This window comes from Staurois parvus, unplaced genomic scaffold (assembly GCF_062004578.1).
Source record: "Staurois parvus isolate SC_StPar_1 unplaced genomic scaffold, SC_StPar_1.0 ptg000985l, whole genome shotgun sequence".
Lineage (NCBI taxonomy): Eukaryota > Metazoa > Chordata > Amphibia > Anura > Ranidae > Staurois > Staurois parvus.
In genome coordinates, this window is record NW_028318781.1 from 1,226,132 (window position 1) to 1,245,273 (window position 19,142).

The window sequence follows — 19,142 nt, forward strand, 5'->3', positions numbered from 1 at the left end:
ACTAAAGTCACTTTATTTCATTTTTCACTTTACGTATGTGTACACCATACCGATACGTCATATTTAGACGATACCACTCCATAATATACCACTTTTAGTGCTTTTTAGCGCTTGCACCTATTTCTCACTTTAGAAGTTCTTTAGCGCTGCATTTCTGTATTACATATATATTCAGACAAGTACAATTTTTCAAACCAGTAGATTCCAGAGCTAGGACTTCAATGGGATGGCTTTTGGCACAGAGGATCAAAGTATAATAGAAGTGAGAGCTAGTGTTAGAATTACAGAAACAGTTAGTGTGGAAGTAACAGGGAGGGTTATAGGGAGAGTAAGTGTGAGCTAGTGTGGGAGATACAGAGAGGGTTAATTTCAGTTAGTGCAAGGGTTAATATAAGGGATATTGTAGGTGTGAAGTTTACAGGGAGGGTTCCTGAGAGGTTATAAGAATGATTACACTGTTCAACAGGTAAAAAGTTTTGGGCATAAAATTAGCTAATCTTACATAATTTTGGGGTGCTGAAAACGAAAATGACCCTAAAAAATGTTGATTGGCTCTAGTTTCCATGATATATTCACCCATCTAATGACGTAAGCCATTCAAAATTATGATGCAACTTCAGCTGCATATTGCGCAATTGATACTGGTGACCAATAGAAAATTGCATGTATACTGAGATGATGCAATATTAGCCTTTAATTGCATCACTTCACTGCATAAAAGCTGCAGTATCTGTAGCTGATTGTAGTTCGACAGCGTCTTTACATTTCGTTTTATGCTTATATAGGCTACTCAGTAATGCCTCGAACTTGTGTGAATAAAGCAGATAATTTCTGCTATATCTGCGGTGAAATAACTTTTATTTCACAAAAAAGGAGGATAACAGGAATGATTAAGAAAGCCTACAACTTGTATTTTGGCTGCAAGATAGGAGACCAGGACAAGAGCTGGGCACCACATATATGCTGCAATTCTTGTGGGACGGCACTGGAGCAATGGTTGAATGGAAAAAAGGCATCTATGCCTTTCGCTGTGCCAATGATTTGGAGAGAGCCAACAGATCATGTTAGTAATTGTTACTTTTGTATGGTGCCTCCAATTGTAAAAGGGCTAAATAAGAAGAAAAAGTTATCTGTGCACTATCCAAATATTCTATCGGCAATACGTCCAGTTCCTCATGGAGAGGGGCTACCAATTCCTAAAGCACCAGAATCCTTCGTGGTTGAGTCAAGTGAGGAAGAACCTGAAGCGTGTAGTCACGTGCAGTTGTAAGAGATAGCCCTTTCCTCGAATACAAGAGAAAAGCCAAGAGAAGCAAAACCGACACAAACTGAAGACAAAACTAGTGAGAATCCTAAGTATTAAAATGATTCAACTTAGCTTATGGCTATAATTTTTCTTGGTAATCCTATGCAATATATTATGCCATTTAGGCTTTGTTATGTAGTCAATATCACTTGCTTTATATTTGTGGAAAGACATCTATCTATATAATTATTGTGCATTATGTAGTCATTACGCCTATAGTAGAAAACTTTCCGTTTACAGAAAAACTAGAGCCAATTGACAAATTTCATTGTTATACTTGAACTCAGAATGTGAAATTCATTAAGAAATGGATCCTTTTGTTTCCAAAGCTGGCAAAAAATAAAAATTTGTTGAACAGTGTTAGTGGCAAGGATAACGTGAGGGCTACAGGTCAGTGTGGGAGTTATAGGCAGTGTTAGGGTATTCGTATTAGAAGAAGAGTAAGGGTCAGTGAGTGTTAGGGTTACAATAAGGTTAGTGCGAGGGTTACAGCGAGAGTGAGTGTGGTATACCATCATTGTCTGAAAGCCAATGTACACATTACCAGAAAAAACAGTCTACCACTGCGCACCATGTTGACATTGTAATATTCCCATCTATAGTTTTCAGCATTGACTTCTAAATTTGCAACAATTTGATTACAAAATAATTAATTTACTTGTCAAAGGGTTAACAAGCAACACACCCATACCTGTGACACACCACTGCTGGCTGCATAGCATAAGGAGGGTGACTATACTTTTCAGAATCCACAGTTATGCAGATGCCATGACACTACTCCACCATTAAACCTGACCTAGGCTCTTTAGGCTCACTGTAAGCCCGATTTTAAAGAGTAACTCCACTTTTGTTGAAAAAAAAAATCCTCTCTGGGTGATGTATGTACATTGCAAGGATTTTTTAACACACTTTATTACATATTCCTACCTTTTATTATTCTGAGGAAATAGCTGTTTGTTTCTTTGTGTCCATGTGCAATGTGAATTTGAACGGGAGTGATTTTAATCTTATCAATCATTTCCCTTTGGGCGTATCACACCAAAATTACATTTTTTTTTTGCAGGGGATGCCGAAAATCTCACTTAGTGCAGACTTGAGGGAAAATCAATGAGCCAATCACACAAGCAAAAAATTCTGTACACCTTCTGTGTACTGCATTGCATTTTACAGAAAATTACAGCACTGCAGATTGAAAAGGAAAGGTCATTTTTAATATCATTCAATTACAATATGACATGATTAGCAATTATATATGCTACAATTGTTTTTTTATTCGCTATTTTGATTCCTAGGAAAGTGGAGTTACCCTTTAACTTTCATCTGGCATTTTCAGGTATCCACACTAGCTGAATCAAAAATTATTACTATTATGAAAGAATACATATACATTAAAAGCCGTTTTATGCTGTAGATTTGCTTGTCTTTACACTGGACCGGACACAGTAAAATAGACGGATATTCCAGAGGGTGATAAATTAAATGTCTTACAAGATCTGTCAACACCTTCTGCTCCGGAGGAGCCTGGACAGAACTACCTGGCAGAACAGAATGTACAGAATCTCTGAACAGATCTGAAAAAATATTGACCTTCCACAAGTGTTAGCCTCAAAAAGAAAGTCTTTGCTCCTGTTTTTCCGTCCTTTCCCGAGTGATAATCATCTGTGCCTACAGCCAGTGAACACTCTCCAGGCACATCCCCGAATAAACTGCTCTGCCTTGTAGGATCATCCCAGTTCACTTACATCAACATACCTCTCCAGGCTAGTATCTGCTTCCTGGGGAATGATACTAAGTAAACTCCATCTGTTCCAGAGCTAAACTGAAAGGATTCCTTAGTGATAGTCAGAAAAGACGCCGTTTATTTACCTGATTGCATTTCCAGTTTTAGAACTTTCAGCAATCCAGATTCTCCTCCACATGCTATATAACCTTTGTCTTTGTTCCAGGATATGCATTTTAGCTGGATGTTATTGGGAATGGCAATCTGAAAGAGGGCGAGTTACAATGTGTGAATACATGCATACAATTTATGAAAATGCCCAATTAAAGGGCTTACCATCATTCTTCATGAGATAGCCATGAGAATTAAATCAAACAAAGTGGGACTCTCGTTACAAACAGAATATTTCTAACAGATATCTTGATTATAACTTGAATATTTTTATTTATAATAATCTTTTTGTATGAACAAAGCTTACCACACATTACAGATTTGTAATTACATACAGTATAACCTTAAAGTGACACTAAAAAATATCCTTAGTCCTTAAAAATAATCCACACACGTTTATTACTTGATGGTCCTGCAAAATAGTTTTCTTCTTTATTGTAGCCTTCCATGGGTTCCCAAACCTCTCCTTTTCCCCTTCGCTTCTGTTTGGAACCAACAGTGTACGTTAGTTGTAGTCATGTGCACGGTTTTGTGTACACTACAAATTCCGTAGTCCATCTTGAGAGCAAGCAAGACAGGATGACTACATTCTCACATACAGTGGGACCATGAAGAACAAACGTAGCCACCCTCTAGCAAGTCAGATCATACAGGGATGTGCAATTCCTATTGCCCGACGCCCGGGACATGTAGTTCCAGGCGCCGGACAGGTAGTTTTTTTCTACCTTTAGCCCTGCTTGCCACCTGTTCAGCTGTCAGGTGGAAGCATTCGGGCAGCAGCACTGACACCCGAATGCTTCCACACACTGCCAGCCTCTCCGCCTGCCCCCACCCACTGTCTCCCGGGCTCCGCTTGTCAATCCACGGACCTGGTACCGGCTCACCACCAGCGGCTAGAGGGGAGGGAATAGAGCCAACACGTCCACTCCCCTCCCCTTCTTGTCCTAGCCCAGAAGTGATGTTTGACGTCACTTCCAGGTCCCCATTCACAGATTCCCGGCAATTGAGGCCAGGAAAGAATGCGGTGCCATGTGCACTGCATTACATTCAGTGGAGCACAGGGGAGACATGCAGGGCCTTTTAGACCCTGGATGTCTCAATAAAGAGAATCTGTCACCAAAAAATCATCACATAGGGGACATTATGTGATGAAAAAAAAAATTAAGTAAAAATTAAAAAAAAAAAGTTCAAATTGTAAAAAATGAAAGTTACATCCAAGCAAATAACATCCCCCCCAAAAAAAAAAATGGAGCCCACACACACACATATACGCACGTACAAATTTAAAAGCAGACGCTGGGGCGCTTACGTATGAAAACGTCAATTGCGATACACGTTACATCTCGAATGAGAGCAATAATTCTAGCACCAGACCTCCTCCGTAATGATAAACTGATGACATAGAAGGGGCTTTAAAAGCATCACCTATAGAAAATATAGGGTACTGAAGTTCGTCGCCATTTCATGAGTGCACGCAGATTTCAGGTTTGACAAGTTGGATATCTATTTACTCGATGCAACTTCATCTTTTATATTTTACAAAAATAGCGTAATTTATTGCTTTTTTTGTGCCCTATAATTAATTAACTTGTATTTTTTACTAAAATTTTGAGGTAATGTCATGCAACATAGAAAATTGGATTTACCACTATTTTATTCTCAGGGGTCTCTGATTTAAAAAAAATATATAATGTTTGGGGGTTTTATGTAATCTTCAGGCCTAAAATGTTATTTTTTTAATCCTGTGCAAATAACGCAAAAACAGCTCTGGAAGCGAAAGGGATAAAGGATAAGCCTGAACCTCCCCTTTCCTGACAAGCATCCAATCAGTGCTCATTACACTGCAAGGTCTCTCTGCTCCCTGCTAGTCCCCAGGTGCGGTGCTGGAGACAAGCAGGGAGGGGAGGAGGAGATAAACATCGCAATGTTACAAATAGTAAACATTTAAGTCACCATAAAACCCCTTTTGTTTTTTAAAACATTGCTAATATCACCTCCGATTTAAATACAGTTTTGGTTAAAAAAAAAAACAAATTATCTGGACAAGTAGATTTTCATGAGGGACAAGTAGATTGGGGCACCAATTTAGTCCCTTGGACAAGTATTTTTTTCAAAAATTTCCACACCCTTGTCATAACAGAAAAGAAAAGGAATGTGAAGATTTGGAGACGGCTGAGAGCACTAGAAGGGACTTTTTTAAATTAAGAATACATACTTGAATTTATTTTTTTTTTACCACAGTTTAGTGTCACTTTAGGTTCAAAAGATAAAAAGTATAACAATTCATGTATGATACGTATCAATTATCAATGATGAGACTAAGGCCTCATGCACATTGACCTCTCCTAAGCACCTTTCCTCTTGCCAGCCGCATTATGGCAGTAAAAACACGACGCATGTAAACGCGTTTAGGCACATCACGTGATTGTCCGTTAATTCATTTCATTGGTCAGAATTCTGGCCACTGAAAAAAATTAAAGTGGTTCTAAAGGCTGAAAGTTTTTTACCTTTACGTATTCTAAGCGTGAAGGTAAAAAGCCTTTTGTGTGCAGCTCCCCCAGTCCCTTCAATACTTACCTGAGCCCCATGTGATGTGCACAAGACCAGTGTCTCTCTCCCTCCTCACTGGCTCAGAGACAGTGCCACTGACTCCTGCTGCTGTCAATCACAGCCAGTGAAGAAGGAGTGGGGGGAGGGGCAAGGCTGTGTGATGTTCTGTGTGTCTATGGACACACAGAGTGGGGCTCAGGAGCGAGCACACATGTGTGCCCTCATAGCAAGTGGCTTTCTCTGGATACACTCATCAGGGGGGAGAGCCAGCGGGGGAACTGAGAAGGGGAGGTTCAGGGCTGCTCTGTGCAAAACCCCTGCACAGAGAAGTTGAGTATGGTATGATTGTTATTTAATGTTCACAATGCAAATTTAAACATGTTTACACACATTTGTTTTTCTGCTAAAACGCAGCTGCTCCTGGACGTGCTGGTAGTGCAGTTTTATTCACACTCTAAACACCTATGTGTGCATGGACACATAGCCTAACATAGAGGGGCATTTAGAGGCAAAAAAAAGAAAATACCAGATGCCCCTAATATACATATACACACACACTATATTGCCAAAAGTATTGGGACACTTGCCAATGCACATGAACTTTAATGGCATCCCAGTCTTAGCCCGTAGGGTTCAATATTGAGTTGGCCCGCCCTTTGCAGCTATAACAGCCTCAACTCTTTTGGGAAGGCTGTCCACAAGGTTTAGGAGTGTGTCTATGGGAATGTTTGACCATTCTTCCAGAAGTACATTTGTGAGGTCAGGCACTGATGTCGGATGAGAAGGCCTGGCTTGCAGTCTCCGCTCTAATTCATCTCAAAGGTGTTTATCGGATTGAGGTCAGGACTTTGTGCAGGCCAGTCGAGTTCCTTCACCCCAAACTTGCTCATCCATGTCTTTAACCCCTTGATGGCGACGTAACACAAATATGCAGCCTCACAGAGCTGGGCTTTTTTCCATGGGGCAGCATATTTGCGTACCCGTCTTTGTGCTAGGAGCGCGCCGCACAGTGCACTCCCAGAACAAAGACTGCGGTGTCACTGAGCGCCCCGGGTCCCGTTCAAACTATCGGGACCCCGGACTCCCGATTCCGAGTCACATGATCGCTGTGATAGTCTCTGATTGTCTATCACAGTGGCGAAATCAACAGTTTAGTACATCCTGAGGAAAGAAGAACACATGGGTGAGCTAAGCAACATAAAAAGGCATGGACGTCCACGGAAGACAACAGTGGTGGATGATCGTAGGATCCTCTCTATGGTAAAGAAAAACCCATTCACAACATCCACACAAGTGAAGGACACTCTCCAGGAGGTGGGCATATCATTGTCAAAGTCTACAGTCAAGAGAAGACTTCACGAGAGCAAATACAAAGGATTCACAAGATGCAAACCATTTATAAGCCTGAAGAATAGAAAAGCCAGATTAGACTTTGCCAAAAAAAATCTAAAAAAGCCAGATCAGTTCTGGAAAAGCATTCTTTGGACAGATGAAACTAAGATTAATCTGTACCAGAATGATGGGAGGAAAAAGTGTGGAAAAGACTTGAAACAGCTCATGATCCAAAGCACACAATATCATTTGAAAAAAAGTAGTGGATGCAGTGTGATGGCATGGGCATGCATGGCTTCCAGTGGCACTGGGTCATTGGTGTTTATTGATGATGTGACAGAAGACAGAAGCAGCCAGATGAATTCTGCAATGTTTAGAGATATACTGACAGCCCAGATTCAGCCAAATGCAGCAAAGTTGATTGGACGGCGCTTCACAGTATAGATGGAAAATGATCCAAAACACACTGCAAAAGCAACCCAGGAGCTTTTCAAGGAAAAGAAGTGCAATATTCTGCAATGGCCGAGTCAATCACCTGATCTCAACCCCATTGAGCATGCATTTCACTTGCTGAAGGCAAAACAAAAGGCAGAAAGACCCACAAACAAAGAACAACTGAAGACAGCAGTTAGAGCCTGGCAAAGCATGAGAAAGGAGGAAACCCAGTCTTTGGTAATATACATGGGTTCCAGACTTCAGGCAGTCATTGCCAGTAAAGGATTCTCAACAAAATATGAAAAAGTAACATTTTATTTATGATTATATTCATTTGTCCAATTACATCTGAGCCCCTAAAAATGGAGATACTGTGTATAAAAATGGCTGCAGTTCTTAAAATTTGTACTTGATATTTATGTTCAACCCCTTGAATTAAAGCTGAAAGTCTGCCCTTCAAATTCATTTGGAGTATTTTGTTTTAATTTATTCTGGTGGCATACAGAGCCAAAATCATGAAAATTGAGCGTGTCCAAATATATATGGACCTAACTGTAACTGCCCAGAAATACTCCGCTGCATTATTGGCTGTGTGCCCAGAAGTACTCTGCTGCATTACCCGCTGTGTGCCTAGAAATACCCTGTTGGATTACCCGCTGTGTGCCTAGAAATACTCTGCTGGAATATCCGCTGTGTACCGAGGAGCATCGTTGCCTGCTGTCGGCTGTGTGTGCCAGAGGTGATCCCTGCCAGAATTGTGAGTGTCCATACCCCTCTCTGCCCTGCCTGGCCTGTCCGTGAATCCCCCTACTTTTCCCTGCCTGGACTATCCGTGAACCCCCCTACATTACCCTGCCTGGATTAATGCTTGCCAGAAACTCAAACTTGCCCTACCTGGGGCCGGATTACAATTACTTTGGCCCCTCCCCCTCTCGTTCCCTTCTTTGGGTACCTGGATGCTACCCTCAGACCCCAAATTGAGTGCTTGTCATAGATTAATAAAGCTTTGTGTGTTTACCATCTTCTTTGCGTGTTCTGTCCTGCCTACACTCTCGTCACATACTGGCGGCAGCGGTGGAGGGATCAGAATGCGGAAGAGGATGATAGAGAGCGATAACCCCCCACAAGTGCCTCCAAGGAGACCCGCTGAGGTCCCCTTGCCGGCACTTGTAAAATAAAAGGGGGGGGGCTGTCATGGTCTCCCCCTCACTCTCCTTCATCCTTCCCCCTTCTGTCATGGCTCCCCCCTTGCTCTCCTTCATCCTCCCCCCTCCCTTCCCCTTACAGGTCCCTACGTCCAGCACAAGCCTACATCAAAGGACGCCAGAGATCTGCCCCCTGCGGTGCGGTTCGCACATCTCCCTGGCCAGATGCCAAGGAGTCTAACACCTCGCTGTCCGCTGGCCACCTGGGTGTCTCCGATTTTCAAGCATGAACAGCCTGTTTAAGTTCATGCCACAGCATCTCAGTCAGATTTAAGTCCAGGCTTTGAGTAGGCCACTCCAGAACCTAAATTTTGACTTTTGGAGCAATTCAGAGGTGAACTTGATGGTGTGTTTCGAATCACTGTCCTGCTGCATAACCCAAGTGCACTTGAGGTCAAAAACTAATGGCCAGACATTCTCCTTCAGGCTTTTCTGGCAGAGCACAGAATTCATGTTTCCATCAAGTATGGCAAGTTATCCAGGTCCTGAATCTGCAAAGCAGTCCCAGACCTTCACACTACCACCACCATGTTTGAATGTTGGTATGATGTTCTTTTTTGAAATGCTGTGTTAGTTTTATGCCGGAAGTAACGGGGGACACACCTTCCAAAAAGTTCAACTTTTGTCTCATCAGTCCACAGAATATTTGCCCAAAAATCTTGGGTATAATCAAGATGTCTTTTGGGAAATGTGAAATGAGCCTTTGTGTTAATTTTGGTAAGCAGCCTTGGAACTCTAACCATGGATGCCATTTTGCCCAGTCTCTTTCGTATTGTTGAATCATGAACGCTGACCTTAACAGAGGCAAGTGAGGTCTGCAGTTCTTTAGATGTTGTTCTTGGTTCTTTTATGACCTGGATAAGTCATCGTTGTGCTCTTGGAGTAATTTTAGTAGGATGGCTACTGATGGAAAGGTTCACCACTGTTCCAAGTTTTCTCCATTTGTAGATAATGGCTCTCACTGTGGTTTGCTGGAGTCCCAAAGCCCTAAAATGGCTTTGTAGCCCTTTCTAGACTGGTACACATCAATTAATTTGTTTCTCATCTGCTCTTGAATTTCTTTAGATCGCGGCATATTTCACTTTTTGAGATCTTTAACGTGCTTCACTTAGTCAGACAGCTTCTTTTAAGTGATTTTTTGATTCAACAGGTCTGGTAGTGATTAGGTCTGGGTATGGCAAGTTAAATTTAAACTTTGATCAACCATCAATGCCATAAGTACACATCATAAAACTGCAGCAGAAGTAAGGAATCAAAGTCAGGGGTCTGTAGAACTAACAAAAATATCAATATCAATGAAGATGCCACCTGTTCATCTCTAAATGTAAAGCTTCAGTCTACTGTTGTCCGTTGAGTTGAGGGGTAGAGATAGGCTATGTTCACACATGCAGTTGGGTTGGGGGCCTAAAAATAAGTGATTGAGCCATGGTTTTACCACAATCACCCCCCTCCAATTGTCCATAATAAGTCACAATGGCAGTTGGAAGGAGTGATACTCATGATGCAGCTGTGATGCTTTGCTTCGTAGCTGCAGCAACAATTCTAACCCATTTCGCATTCAGCAGGCACTACCATTGCCAAACACCAATGCAAGGGAAAGGGGCAGCACCACAACTGTGTACAATGCATATGGCTGCAGCATGGTGGTGCTGGCTTTTCATGGTGAAAACAGGCTTTGAGGAGGCAACATATTGCCTCCCTGCCACCAGTCAACAGAACTCTGAAAAGTAATCCACTGTGAATCCTTTTCAGAGGGGAAGCATAGGCTGCTTCTGGTGTGAACGAGGCACTTTATCTTTTAGTCCTTGCCTATGATAATATATATGTTGGTACCATGATCACTGCCCCAGGTTTCCTGTTTCAGGGTGGCTCCCTTCTTTTGCAGTGTCCACTGGAGGCACCCTTGCATGAAGGTAGCAGAGTTGTGTCTCCCTACACTATATGCATCAATAGAAACACACAGCCCATAGCGGCCTAAGATGGCCATGCTCCTCCCTCCTCCTCCCTTCTCTAAGCTAACAGACAGGCTGGAGACTGCACTGTCTATTGTTAACTCCTTCCTGTGAAGACCGGACGTTCAGAGAAAGCAGTCAACAGCATTGAAAGTTGTACACTGTAAGTGATGGGTTAAAAATTTTAACAAATAGTTTACTCGGAAATGTTTATTTTATTGTGCTTAAAGCGGAGTTCCACCCAAAAGTGGAAGCTCCACTTGTTTACCTCCTCCCTCCCTCCACTACCATATTTGGCACTTTTTGGGGGGAGTGGATACCTGGTTTTGACAGGTACCCGCTGCCAGTTTCAACTCAGTTCGTCGCGACTTCACAGGTCCCAGAAGACTGCCGGGCCAATCAGGATGCGCAGCGCGATTTACGCATGCGCAGTGGGCACCTGGCTGTGAAGCCACAAGCTGTCCCAGCTTGGTGCCCACAGTTGAGATGCCGGCGCTGGGGAGAGGAGAGGAAGAGAAAGGATGGCGGGGGTTAGCACATTGCTGGACCCTGGGACAGGTGAGTGTGTGTTTATTAAAATCAGCAGCTAAAGGTTTTAATAAATGCAAAAATGACTGGAACTCCACTTTAGGGATACATAACTGTTTTGGTCCCTGGTATAGTGAAGGTTAGTGGGTTTCTTTAGGAGGTAATTTGTGCCCCTGTTATGTCATGTAGATTTTGATGGATATGAGCTTCAGCCCAGTGCAGCTACTATATATTTAATGTATTTGGTCTATAGGCATACTACACTTGGTTGTTGGTGCCAGACGGGCTGTTCTAGGTATTTCAAAAACTGATGATCTACTGGAATTTTCACGCACAACCATCCCTAGGGTTTACAGAGAATGGTCCAAAAAAGAGAAAATATCCAGTGAGTGTCAGTTGTGTGGATGAAAATGCCTTGTTGATGTCAGAGGAGAATGGGCAGACTGGTTATTGTGACATTCAGATGGTAGGGTCAGAATTTGGCATAAACAACATGAAAGCATGGATCCATCCTGCATTGTAATACAAGAGAGTTAGGAGGGTCCTGCTCATAAAATAGGGTGTGGCAAGTGATACAAAAGGTTATAACTGTAGGGGATGAGCTGATGGAAGTGATAAAAGTTCAGTTAGTTGGAGGCATGATAGGCTTCCCTGAAGAGATGGATTTTCAGAGATCACCTAAAGGCAGCAAGAGTAGGAGATACCAGGACAGACTGAGGTAGAGAGTTCCAGAGGATGGGAGAGGCTCTGTAAAAGACCTGGAGATGATGGGAGGAGGAGACAAGAAAGCTTGAGAGCAGGAGGTCCTCAGAGGAGCGGAGAGGACAGTTTGTGTGATATTTGGAGCAAGATTGGTGATGTAATTCGAGGCAGAGTTGTGGATGGCTTTGTATTATTATTATTATTATTATTATTATAGAGCATTTATATAGCGCCAACAGTTTGCTCAGCACTTTACAGGATATAACGGGAGACAATACAGCTCAATACAAGAGGGATAGGAGGGCCCTGCTCCTTGGAGCTTACAATCTAGGATATGTTGTTGTTAGCTCTATCAGCATTTTTCTGATAGGAAAAATTTAGACGATACAGGTGTCGATACAGGGGACTGTGTGTACTGCAGATGTTAGGGGGGCGGAGGAGAGGAGCAGTGTATACAGTGACTGGCTGTCACTATATGTTAGTGCCGGTTTTTAAATGCAATTGCCAGGTTTTTTTTTTTTATTCACTATAGCTCAGAGAATCAGCTGTCACTTTGCCTGAGCTAAAGGAAACAAAGTTTATTTTTAGTTTCTTTACCAAGTTAAAAGAAACATAGTTTCATTCACTCTCTGAGTTATGGTGAAGGAAAAAAAAAGCCGGCAATTGCATTTAAAAACCAGCACTGACACATAGGGGTTTATTTACTAAACCTGGTTGACTCAGAATCTTGGGCACCTGTGCATGGTAGCCAATCAGCTTCTAACCTCAGCATGTTCAGTTAAGCTTCAGCAATAAAACCTGGAAGCTGATTGGTTTTTATGCAGAAGTGGACAAGATTCTGAGTCAACCAGGTTTAGTAAATAAACCCCACAGTGACAGCCAGTGAGGGAACCTCTCTGTATACACAGCTACCTCACTGTATACACTGCTCCTCTCCTGCCCCCTCCTTACACACACTGCCCCCCCTACCCCCCCCCCCTATAAAGATGGCCTGTCACTCATTTGCTATCACATAGGGGACTATTGGTCCCCTATGCGATAGCAATAAAATCATAAGTTAAAAAAAAATTTAAATATACATGAAAGTAGAAAAAAATACAAAATAAAAATTAGAGCCTCCCCGCCCCCACATACGCAGACATTTCGGTTTCGGTTTGGTTTTCGGCCACATGCATTCTGAATTTTCTGTGTCGTTTCGGCACCAGAATTTTCATTTCGGTGTACCACTAGTTAGTATTTTGAATTTAATTAGCTGGGCAATCAGAAGCCAGTGGAGGGATTGGCAGAGAGGGGTGGTAGACACTGAGCAGTTGGTAAGGTAGATGAGTCTGGAAGAAGAGAGGATAACCTAGGGATAGGTAGGCCTATGAGCAGGGAATTGCAATAGTCAAGGCGAGAGATAGTAAGGGAGTAAATGAGTAGCTTGGTGGTTTCATTAGTTAAAAAAGGAGGATATACATCTTTTATACCCCCATTATCTTCTCCTGAAGAAGTGGGGTATCATCACTGAGCTAAGCTATAAAACCTCCAGCTAATGTTACACAGAGAATGGAATAGTGGTGGTTTCCTTCCACCAGGAACTGTTTCTTATATTGCAATACAAGCACATATGGGTTTTGACAAGTGGGGGCAATTTAAACTTGTGTTTTATTGACTGATGTAATAAAATTAGTATTTTGATATTATGATTGCTGTAAATTGTGCCTCAAAATTCCTGTCTACAAAATATACTTTCTTTATATAAGATTACACCACAAATATGTGTGTAACATGAAACGTGGACTATGCCTTTAAGCTTGCTATACAGACGGGGACAATAAGATCTGCATGCATGTGACAGTCCAGAGCAATGGTCTCGATGTGTATGGAGCGTGAACGATCATACTGGCAGACCACATGGACCGACATATTGCTGCACTGGACAGTTGGATCTTTCAACTGATGTTCTGCTTATGGCTGATAAGGCAGACAAAAAGAGATCCTCGGGAATTTTTCATTACTGCCTCATAGGCTAGAACAAGAAGAAGCCCATCACAGGCATGGATAGGGAACATGAACATGCCATATAAAAAAAAAAAAGCTATTAAAGGGTTAAAATGTTTCTTGTTAAAGCCGAACTCCAGGCAGATAGATAAAAAACACAAATGAATGCAGCTCTGCAACCATGAATACGTCATTAAATGTTGGATACAAGTAGGGTAAGTACCCGACTGTAACCCAGTATCAGCTCCTTGCAGTCCCCATACAACAGAGCTTAGAGGAAAGAGATGAACAAGGGGCCAATCAGTTCATTTGATGACATGAAGTTGCTGATAGGAGGAAAGAGCATAGTGACAGAGAGATGAGCTCATCACTGTGCTACTTCTCTTTTCACCATCCAGTCACAGGCTGGGGATGCGTCCAGGATGACCTGAGCTCAGAGGAAGTGGGTTAATTGATACTGGCCATCAGACTGAATTGAATTACTGCTAGGAACTCTCTGGAGCTATTACTGGGGTATTCCTTTTTTATCTTGAGATTTTTGACTAGAGATCTGCTTCAAATTTGTTTTTAACCACTTAAGGCGGAGTTGCACCCAAAAGTGGAAGCTCTGTTTATCTTCCGTGTCTTCCCCTCCACTGTGACATTTGACACCTGTCAAAAGCAGCAGCGAACTGAGCCAGACGTTCGGCCCCCCTGCAACCCTCTGGGAAGCTCAACAGGTCCCAGAAGACTGCAGCCCATTCACAAATTACATTGCAATTTGCACATGTGCAGTAGGAAACCGGCTGTGAAGCAGCAAGGCTTCACTACCAGTTTCCCTTAGTCAAGATGGCAGCGCCAGCACACAACAGCAGAATCAGCTTGGAATGAGAACACCGCTGGATACCTAGACAGGTAAGTGCCCTAATATTAAAAGTCAACAGCTACAGTATTTGCTCCGCTTTAAGGTCCAGGTTTACCTCCTTCATGACCAGGCAATTTTTTGCTATTTGGCACTGCGCTACTTGTAATTGTGCGGACATGCAACACTGTACCCAAATTAAATTTATATAATAATTTTTTCACACAAATAGAGCTTTCTTTTGGTGGTATTTGATCACCAGTAGGTTTTTTTATGTTTATATTTTATAAACAAAAAAAAAAAGACCAAAAATTGTGAAAAAAACTAAATTTGTACTTTCTGCTATAAAACCTATCCAATAAAAAAATATTTAGAAACCAAATTGCTTCATAAATTTAGACCAAAATGTATTCTGCTACGTGTCATGGTATGGTAAAAAAAAAAATCCAAATAAGTGTATACTACTGGTTTGTGTGAAAGCTATAACACCTACAAATGATGGTATATATACTGGATATATTTTTTTTATATATTCCAGTAACGGTGGTGATCAGAGACTTATAGCGGGACTGTTATAGTGCGGTGGGCAATCTGACACTGACACTTTGAACTGACTAAATGACACTGACATCCCCAGTGACACTAATACAGTGATCAGTGCTAATAATATACTCTGTCACTGTACTAATGACACTGGCTGGGAAGGGGTTAACATGTAGGGGCAATTAAATGGTTAATAATGTGTACTGCATGCTGCTTTTACTGAGAAAGGTGTCTTTTTTTATTCCCTGCTTTGCAGGAAGAAAAAAAAATAGTACATTGCCGTCTGTAGAGAGCCCCGTGTTTACCTACACAGGGATCTCTTCTATCATTCGCTCAGCCAATCAGCAGGTCCCAGCCATAAATCATTGGCCTGCTGATCGGCTTGTGCTGTAGCGAATGACGGCACAGCCAGGGCAACAGGCGCACGCCCCCTATCGGGAGAGCAAGATCACATACATGTACGTGATCTGGCACAGCAACGCCACTCTACCACAGTATATCTGAGGTAGGCGGTCCCTAACTGGTTAATGTAAGCACTGCAAGTACTTAATTGGTATCAGTCTCTTGCAGTCCCTGTACAGCAGAGCTCAGACTGGGTGAGGGAGAAGCAGAGCAAGAAGCATGCTGATAGGAGGAGAGCAGAGTGACAGAGAGATGAGCTCATCAGTGGGCTGCTTCTCCTTTCACTGTTTAGTCACCGGCTAGGGACGGGTCCAGGATGACCTTGACTCAGAGGAAGTGGTGAAATGATACTGGCCATCAGACTGAAGCCATCTAGCTGCAAAAACAAATTCATGAAGTGGAAATCTCTGGACTGACATTTAATATTACAGCAAAAGCTGGTTTTATGTTTTCTTTTCATATTCATTTTTATCTCTATATTTCTGTCTGGAGTTCTGCTTTAGATTTGTCAGTAATGCAAGTACTGGAATTGGACTCAGTATCAGTTTCTTGCAGTCTCAGAACAACAGCAGAGCTCAGACTAGTGGAAGGTGAAGCAGCACGCTGATAGAAGGAGAGAGAAGAGTGATAGAGATGAGATCATCAGTCTGCTGGTTTTCCTGTCATTGTCCAATCACAGGCTGAGAGAGGAACAAGACCTGTACATTTATTTATTTATTTTAGGTACTTTTATAGTGCCATCAATCTATGCAGCACTTTACATATATATTGTACATTCACATCAGTCCCTAACCCTCAAGGGGCGTACAATCTAAGGTCCCTAACTTACATTCATACATACACATATTAGGGCCAGTTTAGACAGGATCCAATTAAACTACCAGCATGTCTTTGGAGTGTGGGGGGGGACTGGAGTACCACACAGGCACAGGGAGAACATGCAAACTCCAGGCAGGTGATGCTGAGGATGGGAATTGAACCAATGACCCTAGTGCTACCAGTTGGAAGTGCTAACCATCTAGCCACTGTGCTGCCCCATATTCCTGACCTGCAGCAGAGAAGAATCAGTTCCTGTCCTAGCAGTGCTGAGTGGCAGAGCTGTGTAAATTGTAGAACTGGATGGGCAGAAATAGATATCCTTTGGCAGGTAAATCTTTCCTCCTCTGTATGTGAATGTCTGGAGATCAGCTGTAAACAATCCCATCCCCCTGGTATACAGCCTGCCTCCCCCCACTACTCACCTTCTTGCTGAGGTAGATGAACATTGCTGCACACAGCAGTCCCCCCGGCCTCCAACACTGGATGTCCAACACATACACAGTCCTATCCCGGGGTAACTAAGAAGCCGAGTCCTCCCGTCTCTAGGTAACCAGGGACCTTCCCCTGAACGTCACTTCCGATGTAGCGAAGACCAGACTAGGCAGCGATGTTCCTGGAAACATTAAACACTAGAGTCCGAACTACGACTGGAAAGTGTATGCGGCGCCGCGCCTGGCTATGGAGGACGGCGGCCATATTGCCGGAGACCACCACCACTCACTCCCACGTAGGGGCCTCCAACAAAATGGCTGCATATATGTGGACCTGATGTAACAAGCGGTTTGTAGAATTCGAGTCACAGGTGGCACCTGGTCTGTTATCATTCCAGTTCTACAGTTACTTTTTCTGTTCTCTTACTCTTTCTATATAACTTTTTAAAACGTTACAAAAGCAGAAGTATTGGGAAGGGCTGCATATCTTCCAATGCTAGAACCTGACAAGGAGGAGCGCGCAGGCGCATGCAGGGAGCCACAAAGGAGAAAAGTGAGCGTGACAACATTTCACACAATTTTGGATGTGCCTTGAAGAATCTTTACACCACATGCACAGAAAAACACACCAACGCATTACATTTTTATTTAATGTGCATTGAACTGCGTTTTTTAATGTGTTCTTGTATAGGTACAGGCCGCATCAGAACACAAAATACCTTTTATGCGTTATGATAGGTGACTCATGTTTCTGTGTGTTGCGTGGCGGAACTACAGCATGTCTACATTTTGTAGCATCTAAAAACTATGGTGTATCAGCAACTTATAACAGGACTGTGATAGATCGCCAGGCAATCTGACACTAACTGATGCTGGGGGGGGGGGAAACTGACTGCCACTGACATCACCAGTCACACTAATATAGTGATGAGTGATAATAATATACCATGTCACTGTACAAATGACACTGTGTGGGAAGGGGTTAACATCTAGGGAGATCAAGGGGTTAAATGTGTGCCTAATTAAATTGACAGTGCCATATAAGTACCTGTAATAAAAAATAAATAAACACTATGTGTAATGTGTGTGATATGTGCTGCTTTTACTAAGATCTCCTTATTTCTGCAAAGCATAGAGATCATTCCCTGTGTACAGAGCAATGTATTGAATGTCAGCACAGAGCTCTGGGCTGTGATTGCACACAGCTGATCAGCCGGTCCCGGACATGAATCATTGGTCAGGACTTGCTGATAGACTCCCGCTGTTTAAAATCACAGCAAGTGGGGGCTGTGGCCTCACAGGTACTTTGGTTCATATATTTTGGGATGGCCCGACCATATCTTTGGTTTGGAGCAAGATATCTGAGGTGGCTACCTCACTGGCGGGTACTCAGATACGATTGTCTATACAGATCTGTCTATTGGGGGCTCATATCCCGGGGGTCTCTGATGCCATTATGAGATTGATACATACTATATGTATTGCCACTTTATGGTCTATTGCCTTACATTGGAGGTCCAATGCTGTACCCTTGGCCTCCGTTTTACACAGAATTGATGCTGTAATGCTCATGGAACGTATTCATTATACCCTACTGGATAAGATGCACCTATTTCATAAAAAAATGGGAGTCATGGAGGGATTATAGACATTTATTGCATGATTAACAACATTCCCAGTGAAAGTTGACTGGCATATACTGTTGAGAGATGTATCATTTAACCTATCTTATCATTAACGTAGTTCATGTAGTTGCAATCTACTCCTTTTCTATTTCTTCTCTTTCTTACATTAATATACTTTTCTGTATTGTACTTTTCAAAAGTGCCTTGTTTTTACTGTAAGTATCATTTGAAAATGTACTGTTCTTTTACAGTCTACTTTTATACAATAAAATCATTTGTAAACAAAAAAATCACAGCAAGTGGGAGCGATCCGCAATTCATTAATGTATGTGTATGCTGTGGATGCAGCACATAGAGAAGAATTGTTTTTATTTTAGCATTGTTCAATGCAGCTCAATACACCTGATGTGAATGAGCCCTAAAGGGATATGGTTAAAGTAATGCTAAAGTCTAAATGTTTTTACCTTAATGCATTCTCTGTATTAAAGCGGAACCAAAGTAAAATAAAATGTGAGCAAGAGAGCTCTTTATTGCAGAAGAGACATACGGTGTGCATATTCAGGACTGACGTCATTCCATGCCAACCATATAAAACAG

General features: G+C 42.3%; 1 protein-coding gene across 1 annotated transcript in view; it reads right to left on the reverse strand.

The window, feature by feature from the left end:
* Nucleotides 1-17,067, reverse strand: part of WDR35 (WD repeat domain 35) — a 108,916-nt gene extending 91,849 nt beyond the window's left edge. Inside the window, exons 1-2 of the mRNA XM_089657343.1 lie at nucleotides 16,912-17,067; nucleotides 3,173-3,290 (exon numbers count right to left, since the gene is read on the reverse strand). Of these exons, the coding sequence (XP_089513469.1) occupies nucleotides 3,173-3,290; nucleotides 16,912-16,935 (142 nt within the window). The 5' untranslated portion in view covers nucleotides 16,936-17,067. The remainder of the gene's footprint in view (nucleotides 1-3,172; nucleotides 3,291-16,911) is intronic.
* Nucleotides 17,068-19,142: the final 2,075 nt, after the last annotated feature.